The sequence below is a fragment of the Xenopus tropicalis genome, chromosome 1 (genome assembly GCF_000004195.4).
Source record: "Xenopus tropicalis strain Nigerian chromosome 1, UCB_Xtro_10.0, whole genome shotgun sequence".
Classification (NCBI taxonomy): domain Eukaryota; kingdom Metazoa; phylum Chordata; class Amphibia; order Anura; family Pipidae; genus Xenopus; species Xenopus tropicalis.
In genome coordinates, this window is record NC_030677.2 from 93,551,556 (window position 1) to 93,575,646 (window position 24,091).

Below are 24,091 nucleotides of genomic sequence, written 5' to 3' on the forward strand. Positions count from 1 at the left end.
TTCAATCCTTTTATGACTTAGAACAAGATAACCCTACAGAAGGGATCAAATTTTTACAGGAGGCACACCTAACAAAACTAACAATAGAAGAAAGAAATCTACTAAATGCACCTGTCACAGAAACAGACATTCAAACAACAATTAAGAAACTAAAATCAGGCAAATCCCCAGGCCCGGATGGCCTAAGCGCGGAATTTTACAAAATCCTTGCTCCAGAACTAACTCCATTACTCCTAGATCTATACAACAATACACTACAAGGCCTCCCACTCTGGCCAGAAGCCAACGAAGCCAGAATAATTCTCCTTCCAAAAAAAGACAGAGACCCAACCAACCCACAATCATATCGCCCCATCTCACTCCTAAACCAAGATCTTAAAATTCTCACAAAAATTATGGCAGACAGACTACAACAAATCCTGCCCAGGATCCTATCTCCCTGCCAATTAGGCTTCACAAAAGGACGCCATTCGGTCAAGGCGACACAACAAATCTTAGCCCTAATCTACCAACACAACATAGAAAAGCGCAAACATGGAATCTTGGTAAACCTAGATGCAGAAAAAGCATTTGACAGAATATTCCATGCCCATTTACTGAGAATACTTAAATTCCAACATTTTGGCCACCAACTACTAAAACTATTTAGAGCCCTATACTCTACCCCAACCGCCTTTCTCACGATCAACAACCTCAACTCAGACCGCTTCTATATAAAAAAAGGCACCAGACAAGGCTGTCCCCTCTCCCCTCTACTTTTCAACCTAGCACTCGACCCCCTACTTAGACACCTTAGACAAAACCCACTATTCCAAGGATTCAAAACAAAACACTTATGCCATAAAATAGTAGCCTTTGCAGATGACATTTTATTATTCATCGGCAACCCCAAACAAGACATCCCAATAATCCTTGAGACTATCAACAGGTACACAACCTTTACAGGCCTAAAAATTAACTATGACAAATCAGAAGCCATAAAGCTAAGACACACCGCCACCTCTGACTGGACACATAACTTCCCCTTCAAAAAAGCCCAACATCATATTACGTACCTGGGGGTCAAATTCACAGACCATCATGCCGACACATACAAACTGAATATCACCCAAACCATCCTAGATCTCCAACATGAGCTAAACAAATGGAAAACAGCGAGCCTAACCTTTCTAGGTAGAGCATACCTCATAAAAATGATATATTTCCCCATGCTATTGTATAAAATCCAGATGCTGCCCTATTACCTCAAACAAAAAGACCTCAAACTAGCAAATAAGATATTCCGAGAATTTATATGGACAAACAAAAGACCCAGAATTGCCATGTACAAACTCCAACAAACAAAAACCAATGGAGGCATCAACTTCCCAAATTTATACAACTATAATGTGGCCGCCCTCCTACGTCATGTTGGAGACTGGACTTACAACACTAACACATATAGTAACCTAGAACTAGAACATACCCTCATGGAAGCAACAAACCTCAACTTTCTCCTTCATCTACCACCAAATGAATTAACAACCAACCAAAAAAACAACCCACTATTCATTCATACCTATAAAGCCTGGCATACAATTAGGCACAAACACAAAACCACCAAAAATCTCTCCTTATACCTACCCTGGACAGGAAACACAAACTTTCCTAGCGGCCTAATGACCAACGTCTTTGCAAAATGGAAACAAGAAGGACTTCACTGCATTAGAGACATACTTAACAAAAAACTCTCTCTCATGACATTCACAGAAGCAACCACTAAATTTCCCTTTCTCCAAACCCAACACTTCCACTTCATACAAGCCACACACTATGCGAGAGAGGTCTTGAGACAACTAACAGAACAAGATCTTACTAGCCCTGTGAATCACATATGGAAAGGAGCCAACACCCACCACTCCACAGCATCCATCCATAGACTTATCAGACTAAACCCAAATGACACACACAAAGATACATCTTTGAGGAAATGGACAAATACCATTCCGAACGCTGATGAACAGCACATCCTAAAACTCCACCTACATGCTATGAGATTAACTCCCTCCAGCCAATACCAGATTATGACCCTACAGCTATTACACCAATCTTACCTCACTCCATCACGGAGATTCAAAATGGGACAACTGGACAATCCCAAATGCTTGAGATGCAAAAAAGATGAAGGTTCACTAACCCACTGCATCTGGCAATGCCCAATTATCCAACCCCTATGGATGCAAATACACGAATACTGGAACCAACTGACGAAAAAAAAATTCATACCAGACATCGAATGGGCCTTATTCAGCAAAATAAACGGGGGACGACAGATCACTAAATCCGACAGAGCACTAGCAGGGAAATTGGCCGCAGCAACCAGAAAAGCCATACTCCAGTCACACCACCATCCATAAATCTAGTTAAAAGCAAATTACATTTTCTCTTTCACATGGACTGGCTCGAGGCATCAACCAATAAAACAATCCACACACATAGTTTTTTCGACACATGGACAACCTATATCCTGAACCTCCCCCCAGACGTTAGGCAACTGACAGTTGACACATTCAAGAATACCATATGGTATGACCAAGAGAGCCTCAGAGGCACTAATCCCCTACTACATGCCATAACGGCTCCAAGATGAGTCATCGCTGTCTCCCAGGATCCACAACATAACGAAAACAGGTACCCCAAATAACCCTCCTCAGAACCGGTGAACTGAAATGTATATAGTTCATGTTGATTTTACTTGAAGCTCTATATTATAACTTTGTTTGTTTTATTTGCCAATTGGACTTCCTACTATATCTTATCTCCGGTAACTTGGCTCACCCAAGCGGGAAACAGCCAACTACCCACCATCCATATATCTGTATACCTACAACGAGTTAACCAACATAACTGTCTTAAACAATAAGAACACTAAACACCCATGCATAACAATATGTATTGATCTCTGTGAAAGATAATATCTTGCATATGTGGAATCCGATTGTTATATACAAAATACAAATAAAAACAATTTAAAAAAAAAAAAAAAAACACCAGGTTTTCTAATACCAACAATACCTACTATAAGGAGTTCTCAGCCCAACTAGCCCCACACCTACTTGCAGTCTTTGAGGAGAAACAAACCATTACGACTTTCCCTTTTAAAATGTTAGAGGCTACCATTACCACAATCCCAAAAGAGGGATACCACCATACTGTGTTTAAAATTAAAGACCTGTAGCACTATAGAACACAGACCTAAAGCAATATGCTAAAATTCTAGCAACAAGACTACGAAAAGTCCTACCATCCCTAGTGATGGGATCATCACCCGGATCAAGTAGGTTTTGTGAAACAAAGAGAAGCCTCAGACGCCACTAGGCGGATGATTGATCTGATTCAAATAGTGCAAAAAGTTGGAACCCCACTGTTAGTTCTATCCCTGGACAACGAAAAGGCATTTGACCGGGTTCACTGAGGACTAATCAAGAAAAACCATGGGTAAGTTTATCCTTGGGGCACAATTTAGTAAAGCAGTTCTAGCTCTCTATTCTAACCCAAATGCCTTAGTTCTATTTTCTCAGAAATTTAGCCTCTCCAACAGCACCAGACAGGGCTGCCCCCTGTCCCCGTTAATATCTGACCTGACTATGGAAATATTAGCACAAAGGGTTAGACAAACCAAGGAAATACAGGGGGTCTTCTTAGGTGGAACTGATCACAAAATTGACCTTTATGCCGATGATGTGATCATTTTAACCACCAACTCACAAACAGCAGTACCACAGCTACTCCAAATTCTCCAAGAATTTGGCACAATCTCTTATTAAACGTCAATTTGGGCAAAACACAAGCCTTATTTATAGGCCTCAACCCAGCACTGCAAGAAGACCTGAAAAGCACCCACCAGTTTGATGGAGAACAGACTACATAGATTACCTGGGCATTAAGCTCACCAAGACAACACACACCTTATAAAAGTTCAACCACTACAAACTACTGTCATAACCATCTGATGGGAAAAAATAATAAACAAATGTTTACAGTGATCTTGTATATATTTGTACATATGTACATGAAATTAAACTTTTGACTAGTTTTGTATGTTTGTTTTATTTTATTTAAAATCAGTTACAATTTAAAAACATACAAAACTAGTCACAAGATCACTGTAAACTTATTGAATGCTATAATATAGGAGAAAACATAAGGAAAATAATATTTTAATAACTAAGAACAGTCTAATATTTCAACCATTGTGGAAACAGGGCAACACCTGTTATTCAGAATAGTACAGGGCTAACGACACACCTGTTAAAATAGAGTCACTAATATAAAGAAGTATGTCTGCAACCAGTTGTCAATGTCAACAAGCAACAGCAAAAAATATAAGCGGTCAATAAACTGAACAAATGTAGTACAGGTATGGAATTCATTATCCGGAAACCCGTTATCCAGAAAGCTCTGAATTACAGAAAGCCTTTCTCCCATAATATACTCCATTTTAATCAAATAATTCTGATTTTTTAAACTGATTTCCTTTTTCTCTGTAATAATAACACAGTACCTTGTACTTGATCCCAACTAAGATATAATGAATACTTATTGGATGCAAAACAATCCCATTGGGTTTAATTAATGTTTTATTGATTTTTGAGTAGACTTAAGATATAGAGATCCAAATTATGGAAAGATCCCATCCGGAATACCCTTGGTCCCGAGCATTCTGGATAACGGGTCCTATACCTGTTTATCTTTTAGAGTTCCCTTCAGTTTCCCTATAGAAAAACAAGAAATTTAAAAACTATATTGGGAGTGCGTTCAAGAAATATTAGGAAGGATTTACGGTTTTAAAGATCTGTAATAAGAAGACATTCACTGAGACTAGTGCTGGGTGGTATACCGGTTTTTAAAAAAAAAAACGGTATGAGTTTTAAACATACCGCTATACCGGTATGCGCGCCTCCTGCTGTTTTTCTCCAATCACATCCGGGTTGCGCCCGTGCGTACGTGACGTCGGCGCGCATGTGACGTCAGCGCGCACGCGACGTCGCTAGGACGCATCGCTGGAGCTGGAGGAACCACAAGTTGGGTAAGTTCTGCTGGGGGGTTGGGGTGGCTGTGGCTGGGGTTGGGGGGGCTGGCTGGGGGGGTTGTGGCTGGGGTTGGGGGGGCTGGCTGGGGGGGTTGTGGGGGTTGTTGGGGGGGGTCCACCAATATTTATTATTTATTTTTTATTTATATACCGTCAAATACCATGATACCGATATAATTTTGAAAAATACCGTGATATAAATTTTTGGTCATACCGCCCAGCTCTAACTGAGACTGAGGAATATTCACCATTAGTATAGTAAGGGGAGTGAAAAGCAGACATAGACCAATCGTTTTTTAAATTGGGTGGCCTCTGGAGATCACTGGAACCTTAATAAAATAATACAGTAGTAAATCAAACAAATGTAATATCTAGTAGCAAGGCAAAAATTCTAATAATCGCTGCCTGCCAAAAGTCTATTTAACTTGAGGTAACCTGGCCAAATGCTTTCCCACAATGCAGTAACTGATGTTTTTCAAACTTCTAATTCATATTATGTACAAAAGTGTACCTGTTTATCCGGGACAAAACTTCTTTTATCTTCATAACTAGTTTTTCATGTTGAGTTGGGTTACCCTCTATCAGATTGTGAAGTTTAGCCATGTACACATCAAGATTTCCTAATGTTGGTGTCTCCCCTGTACCTAACAAAAAAAAATAGATGTTTTCAATACAGTTAGCCAAAAATATAATAAAGGAACTCTACATGCTGGAGCCAACAGAAGTCTAACATAACGGCCAAAACTCTACTTCCTCCTTCGCATCTCTCTAACCTGTTATTTGGCAACTATCCTTTTTACTCAGTTTTATGTTTACGATTAACTCTTCCTTTAAAAGCAAAGCAAGTGTTGCCTTTCTGAAAATGAAAGCTAAATAAGATTCTCAATTCTTTAAAAATACTTTTAATATCGGTAGTCATCAAGAAGCTCCCTTACTGGCTGTTATGTTTCTTCCATCACTCTCCAGGCAACTGCATTCAAACACGACAGAAGGACATTTATTTTCCCCTATTGTCCCTCAAGTCACAGTCATTAGCACTCTAATTTTGGCTAACATTGGTATCACATTTCTAAGAAAACAAGTGCCATCCTAAACACATTATATCCTGGGCATGGCCCTTACCAACACTAAATTATTGCACCACTCTTGCATCTCCAAGAATACATATTTTTCAGTGGTTCCATAATGACTAACCTGGGATCGGTAAGGAAGAAAAGCTAGACAATAGAATCTGGCGGATAGTTTGAAGCTGCTGCTGGAGAACTATTGTTTGCCTTTCCTCTTGTGCAAGTTCCTGTTCCAGCCTCTCCTTGGCACAATTCATACTCTCTGTGTGTCTCTGTAAGATAGAATTCTGTTCCTCAAACTCCATATTCATCTTGCGCAGTCTTCTAAGCTCTGCTTCACGGACTACAGGCAAAAGGAAAATAATATTATGAAAAGAAAGTGATGCTCTTTCAACTTAGGAAATCGAGTCAGTGCCAAAGAGAACCATGTAAATGTGGAAGAACTCCGTAGTTTTAGGGAAAAAGAACAAACTGATACTTCAAGAAACTTACTTGCTGCTTGTTCAGGGAAGACATAAAATTCTTTCTTTTGCAAAAGATTACAGGGTATGTGGGGACCTAGGCAGCTGGCAATTTAAAGACTTTTTTATGCATGCCACACATGACAATTTTATGGCCACCAGACTGCCTGGGTGCCATGTACTTGAATTTGTAACTTAGAAAAGAATAAACTCATCACTCACAGGACTTCATATATAGTTTGAGTTAGGGCTGGGCGATATACCGTTTAATACCGAAGTTTTTGTTTTTTTAAAACAATATTCATTTTTCAGATACCGCAATACCGGGGTGTCAGGGTACTCGCCCGTGCGGGCCGGTCTCGCGCGCCTCCTTGCGTGTGCGCGCGTCCCGTTGTCCGCGGGATGTTGCGCATGCGCGTCCAGGTGCGCGTGCGTCAAAGCGCACGTAGATGTCAAAGCGTGCATGTCCGCGACGCGCTGACGGCGCCGGTTCTGCGCATGCGTGGGGGGTATTTAAAGCTATCAAATGCCTCCTCCTTTGCTATGTTGTCTGCGGCCTTGCCTGGGAAACTAAGCCTGCCTGATTTACCTTACGACTTTCTGTTGCCGATCCTTCGCTTGCCTGACTCTGATTTTCAATACTGCAGTAATTATTCTCTAATTTATTAGGAAATGGGGTTAACACCTAATCATGCATGGAAAAAAAAAAATACCGTCAAATACTGTGACACCGATATAATTTTGAAAAATACCGTGATATAAATTTTTGGTCATACCGCCCAGCTCTAGTTTGAGTCCAAAAACCTCTACAACCCATGAAGAAAGCAAACTGAAAAAAAAAAATAGCTGCCATTGACTTCTACATGACCTTGACATACACTTTAACTTTCAGATTTGTCGCAGTTTTGATGCATAAATAATAAAAATCGCAACCACTTCAATGCACATTTTCTGTGGGGACCAACACACAATATGCTATAGATATACAGATATACCCACTCAAGCCTTTATAGATTAAATTTTTGCCTAACTTTATTGAAAACATTTTTTTCTTTGCGCAGTCTATCTATTTTACCCAGTTTAATTTTTACACTGAACTGTTCCTTTAAAGAGGTATGTATATCACACTAAAAAATCCACCTAATGTTATAGAAAATAATAAATATGGTGCTGGTTTCAATTTGGAATTTCACCTTCAAAAATGACCACTTTATTGAAGCTTCCCGTAGATCCTACACTCTAAAGCCAACAGCCCTGCATAGCCCAGGAAAGCAGCCAGTAGGAAGTGGGATAGATGGGCAGTGATATTATGGTTTTTGGGAAAAATCTGCACAAATTTTCTAGGAACATACCCTCTATATTTAGGAGTATAATGAAGTGGTGCATTCTTGTTTCTTACACAGTATGGCCCCATTAATATCTAATTAAGTCAACATAAACTGTATATGCTGAACACACATTAGATATATACATTAAAAATACATAAAAGGGATGTAGAAAGAAAGAATGTTTATTGAAAAAACAACAAACCTTTGTTCTGATCCAAAAACTCTTCTGTAAATATAGTCACATCAAAAGATGAAAATCCATCACTCTGGGAATCACCAGTCTGTGCGAAAATCAACATATCATTTTTGAAACAATTTCCAGGTGAAAGATCATAACAAAAGGTCACACAAAAAAAACCACAAAACTAAAAAAAAAATTTGAGAAACAGTGGGTAAACATATACTGAAAATGAGTTTGGCTTTTAAAAAGCATGGTATACACTATAATCAGCATAAAAATGTGACAAATGTGATAAAATAGGCTTTTAAAAAAAAAATATGCTTCTACTGCAATGGATATCGGATATCTTGTGCTTAATCATAATTTCTGAGAAACTAAAAAAGAAAACAAATGTGACAGACATAAAGGCACACGTTATTATTATACCCACTTTGTGTGTGTGTCCATTTAACAAGGTACTGGCAGCTGCTACGCTGGTCTCTTCTGTGGATTAAAAAAAACACATGCTGACTGAAGCATCCCCAAACCCACCTCTAGGTGAGGTAATACTCTGATGCCAACAATCTTCTTTTCTACAGTTGATATGTGAATATTATTTCCCTAATCTGTCTGTCAATAAAGGGGCTATTAATTTTTTATTTATTTTTTTAACTATTACATTTTACGATTATCAGATATTAGTACTGAAAGAAACCAGTCAGGTAGATTATGCTTATGGTGGCCATAACTATTAGAAATTCAAATTTCACTTAGATGGCTGATTCGGTCATGATTTTTATGGTGTACTTTTTATTTATAAATTGCACTGTTTACATAGCAAATAATTTACTCTACCATATAAAATTTTGTTCTTAAACCAACAAATTTTTTTTTAGTTATAATATTGCTGTGTAGGCAGCCATCAGTACATTGTGCCTGATTCTGAGATTTCAAAAGGAGCCAATGCCACTCTTTAGAACTGCTTTTAGGTAACCTTTTGTTTCTCCTACTCCATGTAACTGGAGGAGCCCAAGGCAGACTTCAGTAGGAGGGGGATAGCCAATCACAGCCCTGCAATCACACAAGCAAAGACAGGCTGCAGTTCCCTATCAGGTCTGCTTAGCTGCTGATTGGTTCCCATCCTACAGTGCAGTGTACAGTGTGCAGCCATCTCCCCTGCACATCCACAGAATTCAGCCAGCAGGAAGGTTAACAGATGGGTGGGACTAGTAGGGTTTGGGAGAATTTCTCAATAAATTAGTCCAACAGATAACTTTTTAAGCATATCCCTTCTAGATATAGAAGAGTATAATGCACACGTTCATTATTCATTTAAACATTTATTCATTTAAGTTGTATAACAAAATAAAATCTGCTTACCTTTTTTAATTTTTTTCTCTTGGATCTTTTCTGCACACATCTTGTACGCCTCTGACTGCTGGTATTCTCGAAGCTCTTTCATATACTGCTGCTTATCCCTCTCAGCCTCATCTAAGTATCTCTGAAAAATAACAGGGAGAAATCCGGTGAAGGAAAAAACACAAAAATAATAATGCTATGTTAACAAAAAAATTTAAAATGAGAACTCAACCCCTCTAGGTACAGCCCCCCGTTCACCTCTCCTTTCTCGCACAGCCTATTACATTAAAAAATGGCCCTATTTAAAAATCTGAGCTAGCTAAAAAAGCAGAGTTGTGCAGCAGAGTACCATCTTCTGTCTATTAGAAAATGCTTCGGGTCTCACTGCATATATGTACCCAACAGGAGCATGCGTAGTCGGGGCTAGTCAGGAATCAGCTGCAACTGCGCATGCACATGCAGAGTCCATGTTGGCGGTGAGACTCAAAGCATTTTCTAATGGAAAGAAGGCCACTTTTCAATATAACAGGCTGTGTGAGAAGTGAGAGGAAAAGGGGGGTGATGGAGGGCAGTTGAGGGGGCTTTTGTACCTGGGGGGGGGGGTTTAGTTCTCCTTTAAAAGAAAATCAGGTAAATTGTTGTTGAAGACATAGATTTGTCGGCTGCGGTCTCCACGATAAATATTTGCTGTAATTACTATAACCCCCGTGATGTGCAGATTCCTGCTTACAGATGACAACTTCTGTAACAAACTGACAGGCCCTACCTTTTAATGTGGATGTGGTCTTGATAAAGGTCTTAGAAGGAGACTGAAACGTTGACCTGGTCTGTCATGTATTAATGTTAATAAAAGCTACTTTTTATTAATGGTTCCTGGTGTGCACCAGTCTACACATGAACTTGTACTTTAATGCTCACTTGGTAGCACCCAGGTCGATCAGCAACTTACTTAGGAGTGCTGAAATCATCTGGATATATATATATACAGTGGTGTGAAAAACTATTTGCCCCTTCCTGATTTCTTATTCTTTTGCATGTTTGTCACACAAAATGTTTCTGATCATCAAACACATTTAACTATTAGTCAAAGATAACACAAGTAAACACAAAATGCAGTTTTTAAATGAGGGTTTTTATTATTTAGGGAGAAAAAAAATCCAAACCTACATGGTCCTGTGTGAAAAAGTAATTGCCCCCTGAACCTAATAACTGGTTGGGCCACCCTTAGCAGCAATAACTGCAATCAAGCGTTTGCGATAACTTGCAACGAGTCTTTTACGGCGCTCTGGAGAAATTTTGGCCCACTCATCTTTGCAGAATTGTTGTAATTCAGCTTTATTTGAGGGTTTTCTAGCATGAACCGCCTTTTTAAGGTCATGCCACAACATCTCAATAGGATTCAGGTCAGGACTTTGACTAGGCAGCTCCAAAGTCTTCATTTTGTTTTTCTTCAGCCATTCAGAGGTGGATTTGCTGGTGTGTTTTGGGTCATTGTCCTGCTGCAGCACCCAAGATCGCTTCAGCTTGAGTTGACGAACAGATGGCCGGACATTCTCCTTCAGGATTTTTTGGTAGACAGTAGAATTCATGGTTCCATCTATCACAGCAAGCCTTCCAGGTCCTGAAGCAGCAAAACAACCCCAGACCATCACACTACCACCACCATATTTTACTGTTGGTATGATGTTCTTTTTCTGAAATGCTGTGTTACTTTTACGCCAGATGTAACAGGACACGCACCTTCCAAAAAGTTCAACTTTTGTCTCGTCGGTCCACAAGGTATTTTCCCAAAAGTCTTGGCAATCATTGAGATGTTTTTTAGCAAAATTTAGACGAGCCATAATGTTCTTTTTGCTTAAAAGTGGTTTGCGCCTTGGAAATCTGCCATGCAGGCCATTTTTGCCCAGTCTCTTTCTTATGGTGGAGTCGTGAACACTGACCTTAATCGAGGCAAGTGAGGCCTGCAGTTCTTTAGATGTTGTCCTGGGGTCTTTTGTGGCCTCTCGGATGAGTTGTCTCTGCGCTCTTGGGGTAATTTTGGTCGGCCGGCCACTCCTGGGAAGGTTCACCACTGTTCCATGTTTTTGCCATTTGTGGATAATGGCTCTCACTGTGGTTCGCTGGAGTCCCAAAGCTTTAGAAATGGCTTTATAACCTTTACCAGACTGATAGATCTCAATTACTTTTGTTCGCATTTGTTCCTGAATTTCTTTGGATCTTGGCATGATGTCTAGCTTTTGAGGTGCTTTTGGTCTACTTCTCTGTGTCAGGTAGCTCCTATTTAAGTGATTTCTTGATTGAAACAGGTGTGGCAGTAATCAGGCCTGGGGGTGACTACAGAAATTGATATTGAAATTGAAAATTGATAAACCACAGTTAAGTTATTTTTTAACAAGGGGGGCAATCACTTTTTCACACAGGGCCATGTAGATTTGGAGTTTTTTTCTCCCTTAACGTAAACCTTCATTTAAAAACTGCATTTTGTGTTCAATTATGTTATCTTTGACTAATAGTTAACGGTTTTTGATGAGCAGAAACATTAAAGTGTGACAAACATGCAAAAGAATAAGAAATCAGGAAGGGGGCAAATAGTTTTTCACACCACTGTATATGCCAAAAAAGATGTCAGTACCTGAATGCTGAGTAGTTTAACAAAAACACTAATAAAAGTCCAACACTCACTGGATTTAACAAAAGGAAATAAGTTGTATATTAAAAATCAACTTTTCAGTCTTACATTCAGACCTTAAGGATAAAGATAAACAAACACTGTAATGACCCCCATCTAAATACCCAGCATGAGTGTTCTTGGTGCCAAACATGATATCATTCTGTTAAGAATCTTAAAACAGTGCAAGAAGTCAGCATGAAATACCCATTGTTATGACTCAAAAAAATATAGTTCTAACAAAATGAAATGAGCTAGACAGGGAAACATTAGAGCAAACAGTTAAAACAAAAACAATCCAATACTAATCACAAGATATATTTCATTTTCTTTTTTCAACATCGCTAGCAATTCCCTGTTCTGTTAGGATAACTCTGTCCACTAATTAGAAGTGCAACTTAGGATATGTGATCAGCTACCTTTGCACAGTCCTATATTTCTGCTTATAGTGATTTTTCTCAAAAAGCACGCCATCTATGGGGCTTTCTTGAACACTCACTACTATCTTTATGCTCTTCAGTTAGTGTGTGTTTGTTACATTTACATTGTATAACTTGGTACAAATGGCACATTTTAAAAATATGATACGGTTACACTAGAAAACTGTATTAAAGCTGCTATAGAAGGTAGTACCACTTTGTATGTATATTAACAATGTGCAGGTCAACAAATTGTCAACCTGCACCTGACCCTAATCCACCAGTTCAAAACTTGGGCCCAACCCAGGCCGTTCCTATTTATATACCCGCGCCCACCCTGCCCCATCTCTGACATCACAAAGGGAGCAGATGTGCATCTACAAATGTGGAAATGGGGCACAGTTAGGTCGCGGGTAGGGGGGGGGTTGCACCAAAATATGTTGTGTGTGAGGGCCCAAACCTGCCCAACCTGCAGGTTTTGGGATGGCCAGCACATCACTAATGTGAATTTAACTACCATGAATCACAGATGCTGTTTTTTTTCTGTTTAATTCTGGTTGCCTTGGACAGCTTTTTTCATGGGTATGTAGGAGGGAGTGTGATTCACAGTTTGGCTTGTTCTCTTGAGAAAGGTCACAGGTAGTTGCAAAACATCAGGTTTCTAAGCTAAACAAAACTTTTTTTGAGCATGTTAAGTGCTGCTGTACCTTGCAAGACTGTAGGTATACATACATACACACACTACAGAGACACAGTAAATAATTCACTGTACCATTTAAAATTTTATTCTTGAACCAACAATTGTACTTTTTTTTAGTAATACTGGTTTGCTGGCAGTCATCTCAGTGGTTTGTGCCTGATTCTGAGCTTTCAGGAGCCAGCGCTACACAGATAACCTATTGCTTGTCCTGTTCCCATGTAACTGGAGGAGCCCCAATGCAGACTTGGATATCTTATTATTGAGTGCTATACTGATATCCACTGGGAAATGGCTAGCCTCATTTTAAATTTCAAAATTAAATATTAAAAAAATTGATTTTAATGCAGGATTCTGCTGAAGAAGCTTGATTAACTGGTGTGTTTTGAAAAAAAAACAAACAAACATGTTTTTCTATGACAGCATTCCTTTAACCTTTTTAGTGCCACAGGACGTAGAATCTACGTCCTGGGTACTAAAGGACCTAAGTGCCACAGAACGTAGATTCTACGTCCTGGGGCACTTCCGGGTTTGGGAGCGGAGAAGCGGCTTTTCAAGCCGCTCCTTCGCTCCCCGCTCGTTCCCCAGCCTCCAGACAACAGTCAGAGGTGGGGAACGAGTGGCCCCTGGGGCGCGATCGCCCAGGGGCCACATAAGAAAAGGCAGGCACATGAAATCCATTCCTGGATTTCACGATCGCCTTCTGCCTTTCTCTGCTCCCCCCCCTGCTGGCCCCCCTCCTTCCTGCTGCTGATACTCACTCCAGAACGGCTGGGTGTGTGTCTCCCTGCAGATCCACGATCTCCTACACAGGTAAGTGGCAAAAACACACAAAAACACACATACACACACATAATACACTAATAATACACTAATACACACTTATACTCACATTTACACACAAACACATACATTTTAGGGGAGTTGGGAGATTTCAAACATTCACAACACTTACACTTACACACACTTACTTGCATACATGCACACAAAACACATTTTACCTAATGTACACACACACTTACACACTTATGTAATTTTGTAATTTTTTTTTTTTTTTCTAATCGCATCGTTTTTATTCCTGCCTGAAAAAAATGTTTTATTGCCATTGCGGATAGTGTATTCGCTAACCGCACTGCGCAATATCTTTTGTGTATTATTTTGGTGTTTCTACTACATTTTCTGTGATTTTGGTGGATTTTGGGGTATTTTACTGCATGTTTAGCCATTTTATAGCATTTTCAGTTATGCATAGTTCTTGTTCGCTTGATTTTCAGAAATGTCACAAAAAACGTTCTGTTTAGCATAGCTTTGTAGTTTGTAGTAGAAAGTTTTATTTACCCATTTTTGTTTTGTCAGGATGTGTACTTTCGGAAAATATATGGTTTTCTAGGGTCTCCTTACTGTTAGGTGGTCGTATGGCACATAATACACATACCGGGTGCAAAAACTGCATGAGCCGAAGCATCTTATGTGAAAATTCATATGCACTATTTTTACTTGGGTGCCCCTGTACCCCACATAGTTTGGCAAATCTATGCATATAGGGCATCAAACTGTTCAGTAGACCCCTGGCGTTCATATTTAGAATGTTTTATGTTGATACGGTACAAAATGTGGAGGTACATAATGGGGTAAAATGCAAGCTTTGTGACAATTTTCAGAAATGTCATAAAAACCGTTCTGTTTAGCATAGCTTTGTAGTTTGGTAGTTTGTAGTAGAAAGATGTATTTACCCATTTTTGTTTTGTCAGAATGTGTGCTTTCGGAAAATATATGGTTTTCTAGGGTCTCCTTACTGTTAGGTGGTCGTATGGCACATAATACACATACCGGGTGCAAAAACTGCATGAGCCGAAGCATCTTATGTGAAAATTCATATGCACTATTTTTACTTGGGTGCCCCTGTACCCCATATAGTTTGGTAAATCTATGCATATAGGGCATCAAACTGTTCAGTAGACCCCTGGCGTTCATATTTAGAATGTTTTATGTTGATACGGTACAAAATGTGGGGGTACATAATGGGGTAAAATGCAAGCTTTGTGACAATTTTCAGAAATGTCATAAAAACCGTTCTGTTTAGCATAGCTTTGTAGTTTGGTAGTTTGTAGTAGAAAGATGTATGTACCCATTTTTGTTTTGTCAGAATGTGTACTTTCGGAAAATATATGGTTTTCTAGGGTCTCCTTACTGTTAGGTGGTCGTATGGCACATAATACACATACCGGGTGCAAAAACTGCATGAGCCGAAGCATCTTATGTGAAAATTCATATGCACTATTTTTACTTGGGTGCCCCTGTACCCCACATAGTTTGGCAAATCTATGCATATAGGGCATCAAACTGTTCAGTAGACCCCTAGCGTTCATATTTAGAATGTTTAATGTTGATACGGTACATAATGTGGGGGTACATAATGGGGTAAAATGCAAGCTTTGTGACAATTTTCAGAAATGTCATAAAAACCGTTCTGTTTAGCATAGCTTTGTAGTTTGGTAGTTTGTAGTAGAAAGATGTATGTACCCATTTTTGTTTTGTCAGATTGTGTACTTTCGGAAAATATATGGTTTTCTAGGGTCTCCTTACTGTTAGGTGGTCGTATGGCACATAATACACATACCGGGTGCAAAAACTGCATGAGCCGAAGCATCTTATGTGAAAATTCATATGCACTATTTTTACTTGGGTGCCCCTGTACCCCACATAGTTTGGCAAATCTATGCATATAGGGCATCAAACTGTTCAGTAGACCCCTGGCGTTCATATTTAGAATGTTTTATGTTGATACGGTACAAAATGTGGGGGTAAATAATGGGGTAAAATGCAAGCTTTGTGACAATTTTCAGAAATGTCATAAAAACTGTTCTGTTTAGCATAGCTTTGTAGTTTGGTAGTTTGTAGTAGAAAGATGTATGTACCCATTTTTGTTTTGTCAGAATGTGTACTTTCGGAAAATATATGGTTTTCTAGGGTCTCCTTACTGTTAGGGGGTCTTATGCCGCATAATGCACATGCCGGTAGCTTATATTGCAGTGTATACACTTTGTATGCATTAACTTCCTTTTGGGGTCTCTAAATGCCAGATACATTGGTGATCCTATGCACAATGGGCATCAAACTGTTCAGCGGACCCTTGGCTTTCATATTTAGGGTCTGTTCTTTTGGTACCTAATGTTATGTGGGAGATAAGGTGCTTGAAAGTGGAAGATTTGATGTGTTTTTCAGGTATTTCACCAAAACTAGCAATTTTGGGAAAGCACTGCGACTCTGTAGTTTGGAGTAGAAAGACATGGGTACCAATTTTGAATTTGCCCGAATGTGTACTTTCCAAAAATATATGGTTTTGGGGGGTCAATGTATTTTTTTGTGTTTTTACCCCACAGAAAATGCAGTAAACGTGTTGAATTTTCAGTAGCTAAAGAGACCTCTGGGGCAATCTCTATGCACTGACGTCCTTATGGGGTCTCTAAATGCCAGATACAGTGCTGATCCTATGCACAATGGGCATCAAACTGTTCAGCGGACCCTTGGCTTTCATATTTTGGGTGTGTTTTCTTGGTACCTAATGTTATGTGGGAGATATGGTGCTTGAAAGTGGAAGATTTGATGTGATTTTCAGGTATTTCACCAAAACTAGCAATTTTGGGAAAGCACTGCGACTCTGAAGTTTGGAGTAGAAATACATGGGTACCAATTTTGAATTCGCCCGAATGTGTACTTTCCAAAAATATATGGTTTTGGGGGGTCAATGTATTTTTTTGGGTTTTTACCCCACAGAAAATGCAGTAAACGTGTTGAATTTTCAGTAGCTAAAGAGACCTCTGGGGCAATCTCTATGCACTAACTTCCTTATGGGGTCTCTAAATGCCAGATACAGTGCTGATCCTATGCACAATGGGCATCAAACTGTTCAGCAGACCCTTGGCTTTCATATTTAGGGTGTGTTTTCTTGGTACCTAATGTTATGTGGGAGATAAGGTGCTTGAAAGTGGAAGATTTGATGTGTTTTCAGGTATTTCACCAAAACTAGCAATTTTGGGAAAGCACTGCGACTCTGTAGTTTGGAGTAGAAAGACATGGGTACCAATTTTGAATTCGCCCGAATGTGTACTTTCCAAAAATATATGGTTTTGGGGGGTCAATGTATTTTTTTGTGTTTTTACCCCACAGAAAATGCAGTAAACGTGTTGAATTTTCAGTAGCTAAAGAGACCTCTGGGGCAATCTCTATGCACTGACGTCCTTATGGGGTCTCTAAATGCCAGATACAGTGCTGATCCTATGCACAATGGGCATCAAACTGTTCAGCGGACCCTTGGCTTTCATATTTCGGGTGTGTTTTCTTGGTACCTAATGTTATGTGGGAGATAAGGTGCTTGAAAGTGGAAGATTTGATGTGTTTTTCAGGTATTTCACCAAAACTAGCAATTTTGGGAAAGCACTGCGACTCTGTAGTTTGGAGTAGAAAGACATGGGTACCAATTTTGAATTCGCCCGAATGTGTATTTTCCAAAAATATATGGTTTTGGGGGGTCAATGTATTTTTTTGTGTTTTTACCCCACAGAAAATGCAGTAAATGTGTTGAATTTTCAGTAGCTAAAGAGATCTCCTGGGTAATTTGTATGCACTAACTTCCTTATGGGGTCTCTAAATGCCAGATACATTGGTGATCCTATGCACAATGGGCATGAAACTGTTCAGCGGACCCTTGGCTTTCATATTTAGGGTGTGTTCTTTTGGTACCTAATGTTATGTGGGAGATAAGGTGCTTGAAAGTGGAAGATTTGATGTGATTTTTAGGTATTTCATCAAAACTGGCAATTTTGGGAAAGAATTGCGGCTCAGTAGTTTGGAGTAGAAAGACATGGGTACCAATTTTGAATTCGTCCGAATGTGTACTTTCCAAAAATATATGGTTTTGGGGGGTCAATGTATTTTTTTGTGTTTTTACCCCACAGAAAATGCAGTAAATGTGTTGAATTTTCAGTAGCTAAAGAGATCTCCTGGGCAATTTGTATGTACTAACTTCCTTTTGGGGTCTCTAAATTCCAGATACATCGGTGATCCTATGCACAATGGGCATCAAACTGTTCAGTGGACCCCTGGCTTTCATATTTAGGGTGTGTTTTCTTCGTACCTAATGTTACGTGGGAGATAAGGTGCTTGAAAATGGAAGATTTGAGGTGATTTTTTAGAATTTTCATAATTTTTTATAGAAAATGCTAAATTCAGTAAAGCATTGCCGTTTGGTACTTAGGAGTTTGAAGACATAGTTACCCATTTCGGATTCGACAGAATGTGTAGTTTTCAAAAATGTATGGTTTCCTGGGGTAAACCTAATATTCCAGGATTTTTGGCTTTGGAATGTAAAGTATGCCGTATTCTGCTGTAATGCTTTGAAAATTTAGTAATTTACTGCTGGGAGTTTTTGATCTATAGAAGTCAGAAATCTCAATAAAACTATACATATCAGGTATTGGCACGTTCGGGAGACATGAGGCTTTCCAAATCAGTTGAATTTTTGTCCATAAAATAAAATGTGTTTCTGGTATAAATCCTTATATCATGAAAAATAGCATTTTTTCTTTTTTTTTTGTATTTCAAGCTCTAAATCTTGTTCCAGAAGTGGAAATACACAAAAACTCAGGTAGATTTGGAAAGCTCAGGTTCTCCTTAAAAAAACAATATATAGTTTGCCTACCTAAACTTAACCCTGCCCCCAGTAAAAGCCCCTACATTGAGAGAGCACAGAATGTTTACAAAACGTCTGGCACTGGGGGGAACTGAAATGACGAATTCGGCTGGCACTTAAAGGGTTAAATAATAAACAAACAATGACAAGGGATTAATTTACCAGCACTCCAAAAATGTCTGCTTTATTATCCAAACTACACTATACAAGTAGAAGCTTGCAATAAATAATCTGATCAAAGGTACCTTTTTTTTTTTAAATTTCTTTAAACCTACGCACATTAGAAAAATATATGCAGCCAACATGACAAACTTTGTTTCATACAAAATTCTCCGCTAATCATACCTGCTTCTCATGCGGTGGCAGAGTGCTCCACTCGGCTCCAAGCATTTTTGTAATCTCAGGGAAAGGAAGATCTGGATGCTGTGCTCTTATCTGCTCTCTTCGTTCATTCAAAAAACGAACATAACCAGTGACTGGAGCTTTGGGGCCATTAGGCAGAATCTTTTTTCTTTTCTTTCCTTTTGGCCATCCCCGTTTCTTTACAGGCTGCAGCAATGCACAAATAAAATGAATTCTTAAGGATTACTTGTATGTTACAAAATAAGTAATGGTAAAGCAAAAGGAAAACCAAATAATGCAACACACAAAACATGTTTCTAACCCCTAATGAACAGTTAAAAAAAACATCCAAGAAAATGGAAATGCAGTGGTACACGGGGAGATTAGTCGCTCCACAACAAATTTTTGTTGTCGTGGACGGGACAATCTCCCCGCAATGCCATCCCACCAGCTAGAATGAAAATCACAGGTGGGATGGCATATGCGTCGTCCCGCAGTTGCCCAAAGTTTCCTCTCAAGACAACTTTGGGCGAACTGCGGGACATCACAGCGATGCGTATGCCATCCCCCTGGCGATTTACATTCTAGCCGGTAAGAATGCATTGCGGGGAGATTAGTCGCCCGTGACAACGAAGATTTGTCACGGGGCGACTAATCTCCCCGTGTACCACTGCCCTAAGGCTGTGTTAGATATTTGTCTAAAGGGGAACTCCACAATTTCAAGAAACTTTAATATATATACAGAAAAAAAAATGCAGCCTTTTCATGATGAGGGGTGTCTATGTTGCGTGGGGCTCTTTAACAAATTTTGGTTCGGACTTTTCCATTAAACAAGCTCCACTGACATGTTTTTTAGGAGGATACTGTCCAATACAGAACAGAGCAAGAAAGAGGTCTGTTTGTGCTAAAACTGATGTCCCACAGTAGATTTACTACAAAGTGGGTAAACGTACAATGTACAGTTACATTGTCTATTCCAATATTCCAGCCAGGCCAGACATTACAGAGGGGGGACACATTTGTTAATGGGGATAATAGCAATGTACTTTAAGTGAATTCTGTCATGATTTTCATTGTGTAGTTTTTATTACTAAATTCCATTGTGTACATTGCAAATAATTCATTCTACAATATCAAATTGTATTCTTAAATCAATACATGTATTTTTTGTGTGTAATATTGGTGTATAGGCAGCCATGCCTATAGCCAAGCTTGGATGCTTTTCTCATATCTGCCAATAGGTGGCACCTAGAAGCATTTTTTAGAAATGCAAACGTTTTCTGAATTAATTTTGATCATCTGTTCTCCAGACTTCATGTGACTAAATTTCCCTCTGCCTCCAACTGTACCAGCAGTGCTATTAGCCCCAAGTAGACCTGTGACAGCAGCATAGAAGCATAGAGGTCCTGAATCCTTCAGCAGAGGTGTCAGAGATGCTATCTTGTTACCTGCCTACTGTTCTGCTATAGGCTACTGGGGGGGTAGAGTGGGGGTGATTTCAATCTAAAGTGATAAAGTAAGAGAATGTTAGCCTCCTTAACATTAAATGTAAAAAAATCTGTTTATTCTTTTGAAAAATGGATTTTAGTAGAGGCCATGTCTACAATCCCAGTTTAACTGCAGGTACAGCAGGCCAGTAGTCTACTGCCTACTGAATCACTGTCAATTCACTGCACTGAGCTCTTAAGGGACGATGCGGTTGTGTGACAGCTACTGCAGTCTTCTGTGGCTACTGTCTTTCAGTAAGCAATCACACAAGGAAATATCTTAGATCATTGTAGACGATGACAGAATAAAAACACTACATTTAAAACAATTCAATAGTCAAAAAGGATGCCAAGACATATAATAAAAAATTGCCAATCACTTGCAACTAACCTCTTCCTCACCCCCAGTGTTCTTATCGCCAGCTCTTTGGACATCTATTTTTTCTTGTTTTACAGCCACGAGAAAATTTCCTCCTTGTGTTTTTGTTACAGGGTGCCTATATTTAAAAACATCTCATTAAAGCTTTAATAAACAAAAGTAAACTCTATATATCTAGTATTATTGGCAGGAAAATACAGGGCAACATAGAACAACAGGGTAGATTTATCAAAGGTTGAATCAATTCTGCATTTTGGTAAACAATTATTAAAAGTTTTTTCTAAAGTTTTTTAACATTTTCTCCATAGTCAAAAACATTTTCAAAGCATTTCCCTGTTCCCATGTTGGGTTCTTCCTCCAGAAAGTGCCAACTGTTGTGGAAGTTCAGAAAACTGGAAATCACTTGGGGTAGAAAAGGTTAAGTTTATCTGACATGTAGCTACATGGGTTCAGGACCCTGAACAAAGAAATGACAGAGCTTTAATTGTGTTTTTATGGCCACAACACACAAAACAAGATTATAAGAAATGGTCCTCCATTGCAGTTCATTTGTTCACATAGCAGTTCTTAACTCAAGGGCATGGCTAAACTGACCACTGAAACAGTCCTGAAACAGCACAAACCATTTAAGGGGGGGCATAACTCTGCCTATACTGATTCAGCCATTACAGTTTAGACTAGCATAAGAACAGAATGCATCCAAGTTGGGGGGGGGGGTGTTATGGGAAAATCTGCATACACAGAATTTTTTCTTTATCATCTCCATCTTTGAGCTGTCAAAATCCATTTTATCCTATTTGCCTAAAACTGCTTCAAACATAGGTCAATCAAAGTAATGCAAGAATTTTCCCATTGAACTTTTTCACATTTGTTGCTAAATATTGGAACAGTTCCTGAGAACCTGAATTGTTTTCACTGGCGAGAGAATGTGAAATAGAAGGATTTTTTTCCAATAAATGTTCCACAAAGATGAGCGAGTATAACAAGCTGCAATACTTACAAAATACCATGTAAATGTTTGGTTGGTTGAGACATGATCTGTCACAGTTTTCTGTTAGGTAAAAAAAACAGAAAAATGTTATAAAAGCTGAATACAAAGTAAACAAGCACAAATATTACATCTATGACATATTTAATATATTCCCCCATTTCACCAAATATTTAACATCTACAACAAACATTAGCTACATAATGTAATATTTGCATTAAAAGTTCTGGCAAGTCTGCAGGGTACTGTGTGAAGGGGTAAAAGGATGTAAATACTTAAACAAAAATTTGCACAATACTTTTTTTTTTTTTTAAAAATGCTTAGAATTTAAAGTGATTTGTAGCTGTAATCACTACTGAAAGTTTTCTGTCTCTTACTAGAAGTTCTAACAATTAAAAAATGTGGCCAATTTATGAAAAGATCTGTGCAAAAGAATGAAAAGCACCGACAAGGCAGTACTGGTTGGAAAAAGTATTTATTCAAAGATGGCTGTAAAATTTATTTGCGTTTTGCATTATTTACATTTGCTTAAGATATACAGGTATGGGATCCCTTATCTGGAAACCCATTATCCAGAAAGCTCCGAATTACGGAAAGCCTATCTCCCATAGACTCCATTTTAGTCAAATAATTCAGAATTTTAAAACGGTTTCCTTTTTTCTCTGTAGAAATAAAACAGTGCCTTGTAACTGATCCCAACTAAGATATAAATAATCTTTATTGGATGCAAAACAATCCTATTGGGTTTAATGTTTTGTTGATTTTTTTAGTAGACTTAAGGTATTAATACTTAATTACAGAAAGACCCCTTGTCCAGAATACCCTTGGTCCCGAGCATTCTGGATAACAGGTCCTATACCTGTATGACAAAGTTAGAAACATTATTATTGTATTAATATCAAAAATTATTGACACTACTATATTATACCGTACTAAGAACAAAGGCGGTAGAACTTGCAAAGGCTATGGCAAAAAGATACAGGGATATCACACTAAATTGCAGTAATGACAAACAGACACATATTATATTTTTGGTGCATTCAGGGGCATTCTGAAAAATAACAAAAGGGGCATTTGGCCAGGGCACTCTGCACCATTCTTTATATTTACTTTGTATGGGAGCAACATGCCACCCTCTTTCATCTATTTGCGACTGGTTCGTTGCACAGCCCTAAACCAGCGAATGAGTACTTTAGCCAATTTACTATATAGCACATATTCCGGCTCAGGGCTGCACAATGAATCCATACCAAAAATAGCTCTCCCTAGGCATGCAAGGCAGGTATATTTGTCAGCGAAGAGAAGCACCAGCCATACCGCTCAAGAGTAGTTTTTCCTGAAATAGTACTTATTTTCTTACCAGAGCCCGCAATCCCGAATCGCTGTTTAAAAGTCCCGCAGCGCCTTTAACGCCAAGCTCCTTCACTCTTTCCGGACGGCTAATCCGGACGTCACAAGTCTCATATCGCGAGACCATGACGTCGCACTACACGCGTTTAGACTCAATAGCCACTTTGAGGAATGATGAAGTATGATGAGGAAGGAAAACTTCTTGTAACATGATCCACAGATTTAAACGTACACTTTCATAGGCAGGGTTGCTATCAGGCCCCAACTGACAATCTGTGATTCTGGCGAATGCCGGAGGGGCTACTGTAAGGTGCCATATATCAGTCACTATTTATTGGTCTGGTCAGGGACTGTTTGGGTCTCTGTGTACCGGAAATGCCAGGGCCTATTTTCAATCCCAGTCCAGACCTGATTACCCTACATTAAATCAAAACAGAGAATAGATTGATGATTTGCTATTTGAAGTGTAACTTTATGTACAGGTTTGCAGCAAATCAGATCTCTCTGTATTGTGGAGAGATGGTTACTTGATGGTTCTAAAAAATAACACTGTTCTCCTTACTGAACAGATAAAATAATCTGTACAGAGCCTTTCCAGCAGGGCCAACATCAGAAACATTGGA

General features: G+C 39.0%; 1 protein-coding gene across 2 annotated transcripts in view; it reads right to left on the reverse strand.

Moving 5' to 3' along the window:
* hmg20b (high mobility group 20B) overlaps window positions 1-23,624 on the reverse strand; it is a 33,587-nt gene extending 9,963 nt beyond the window's left edge. The window contains exons 1-9 of one of the 2 annotated variants that reach the window (XM_018091654.2): window positions 23,479-23,624; window positions 22,131-22,181; window positions 21,143-21,248; window positions 19,268-19,471; window positions 9,468-9,588; window positions 8,539-8,591; window positions 8,130-8,208; window positions 6,266-6,481; window positions 5,583-5,715 (exon numbers count right to left, since the gene is read on the reverse strand). In XM_018091654.2, coding sequence (XP_017947143.1) covers window positions 5,583-5,715; window positions 6,266-6,481; window positions 8,130-8,208; window positions 8,539-8,591; window positions 9,468-9,588; window positions 19,268-19,471; window positions 21,143-21,248; window positions 22,131-22,165 — 947 coding nt within the window. In that variant the 5' untranslated portion in view covers window positions 22,166-22,181; window positions 23,479-23,624. The remainder of the gene's footprint in view (window positions 1-5,582; window positions 5,716-6,265; window positions 6,482-8,129; window positions 8,209-8,538; window positions 8,592-9,467; window positions 9,589-19,267; window positions 19,472-21,142; window positions 21,249-22,130; window positions 22,182-23,478) is intronic. The other variant, NM_203610.1, reaches the window with a different exon arrangement.
* Between the last annotated feature and the right edge of the window lie 467 nt (window positions 23,625-24,091).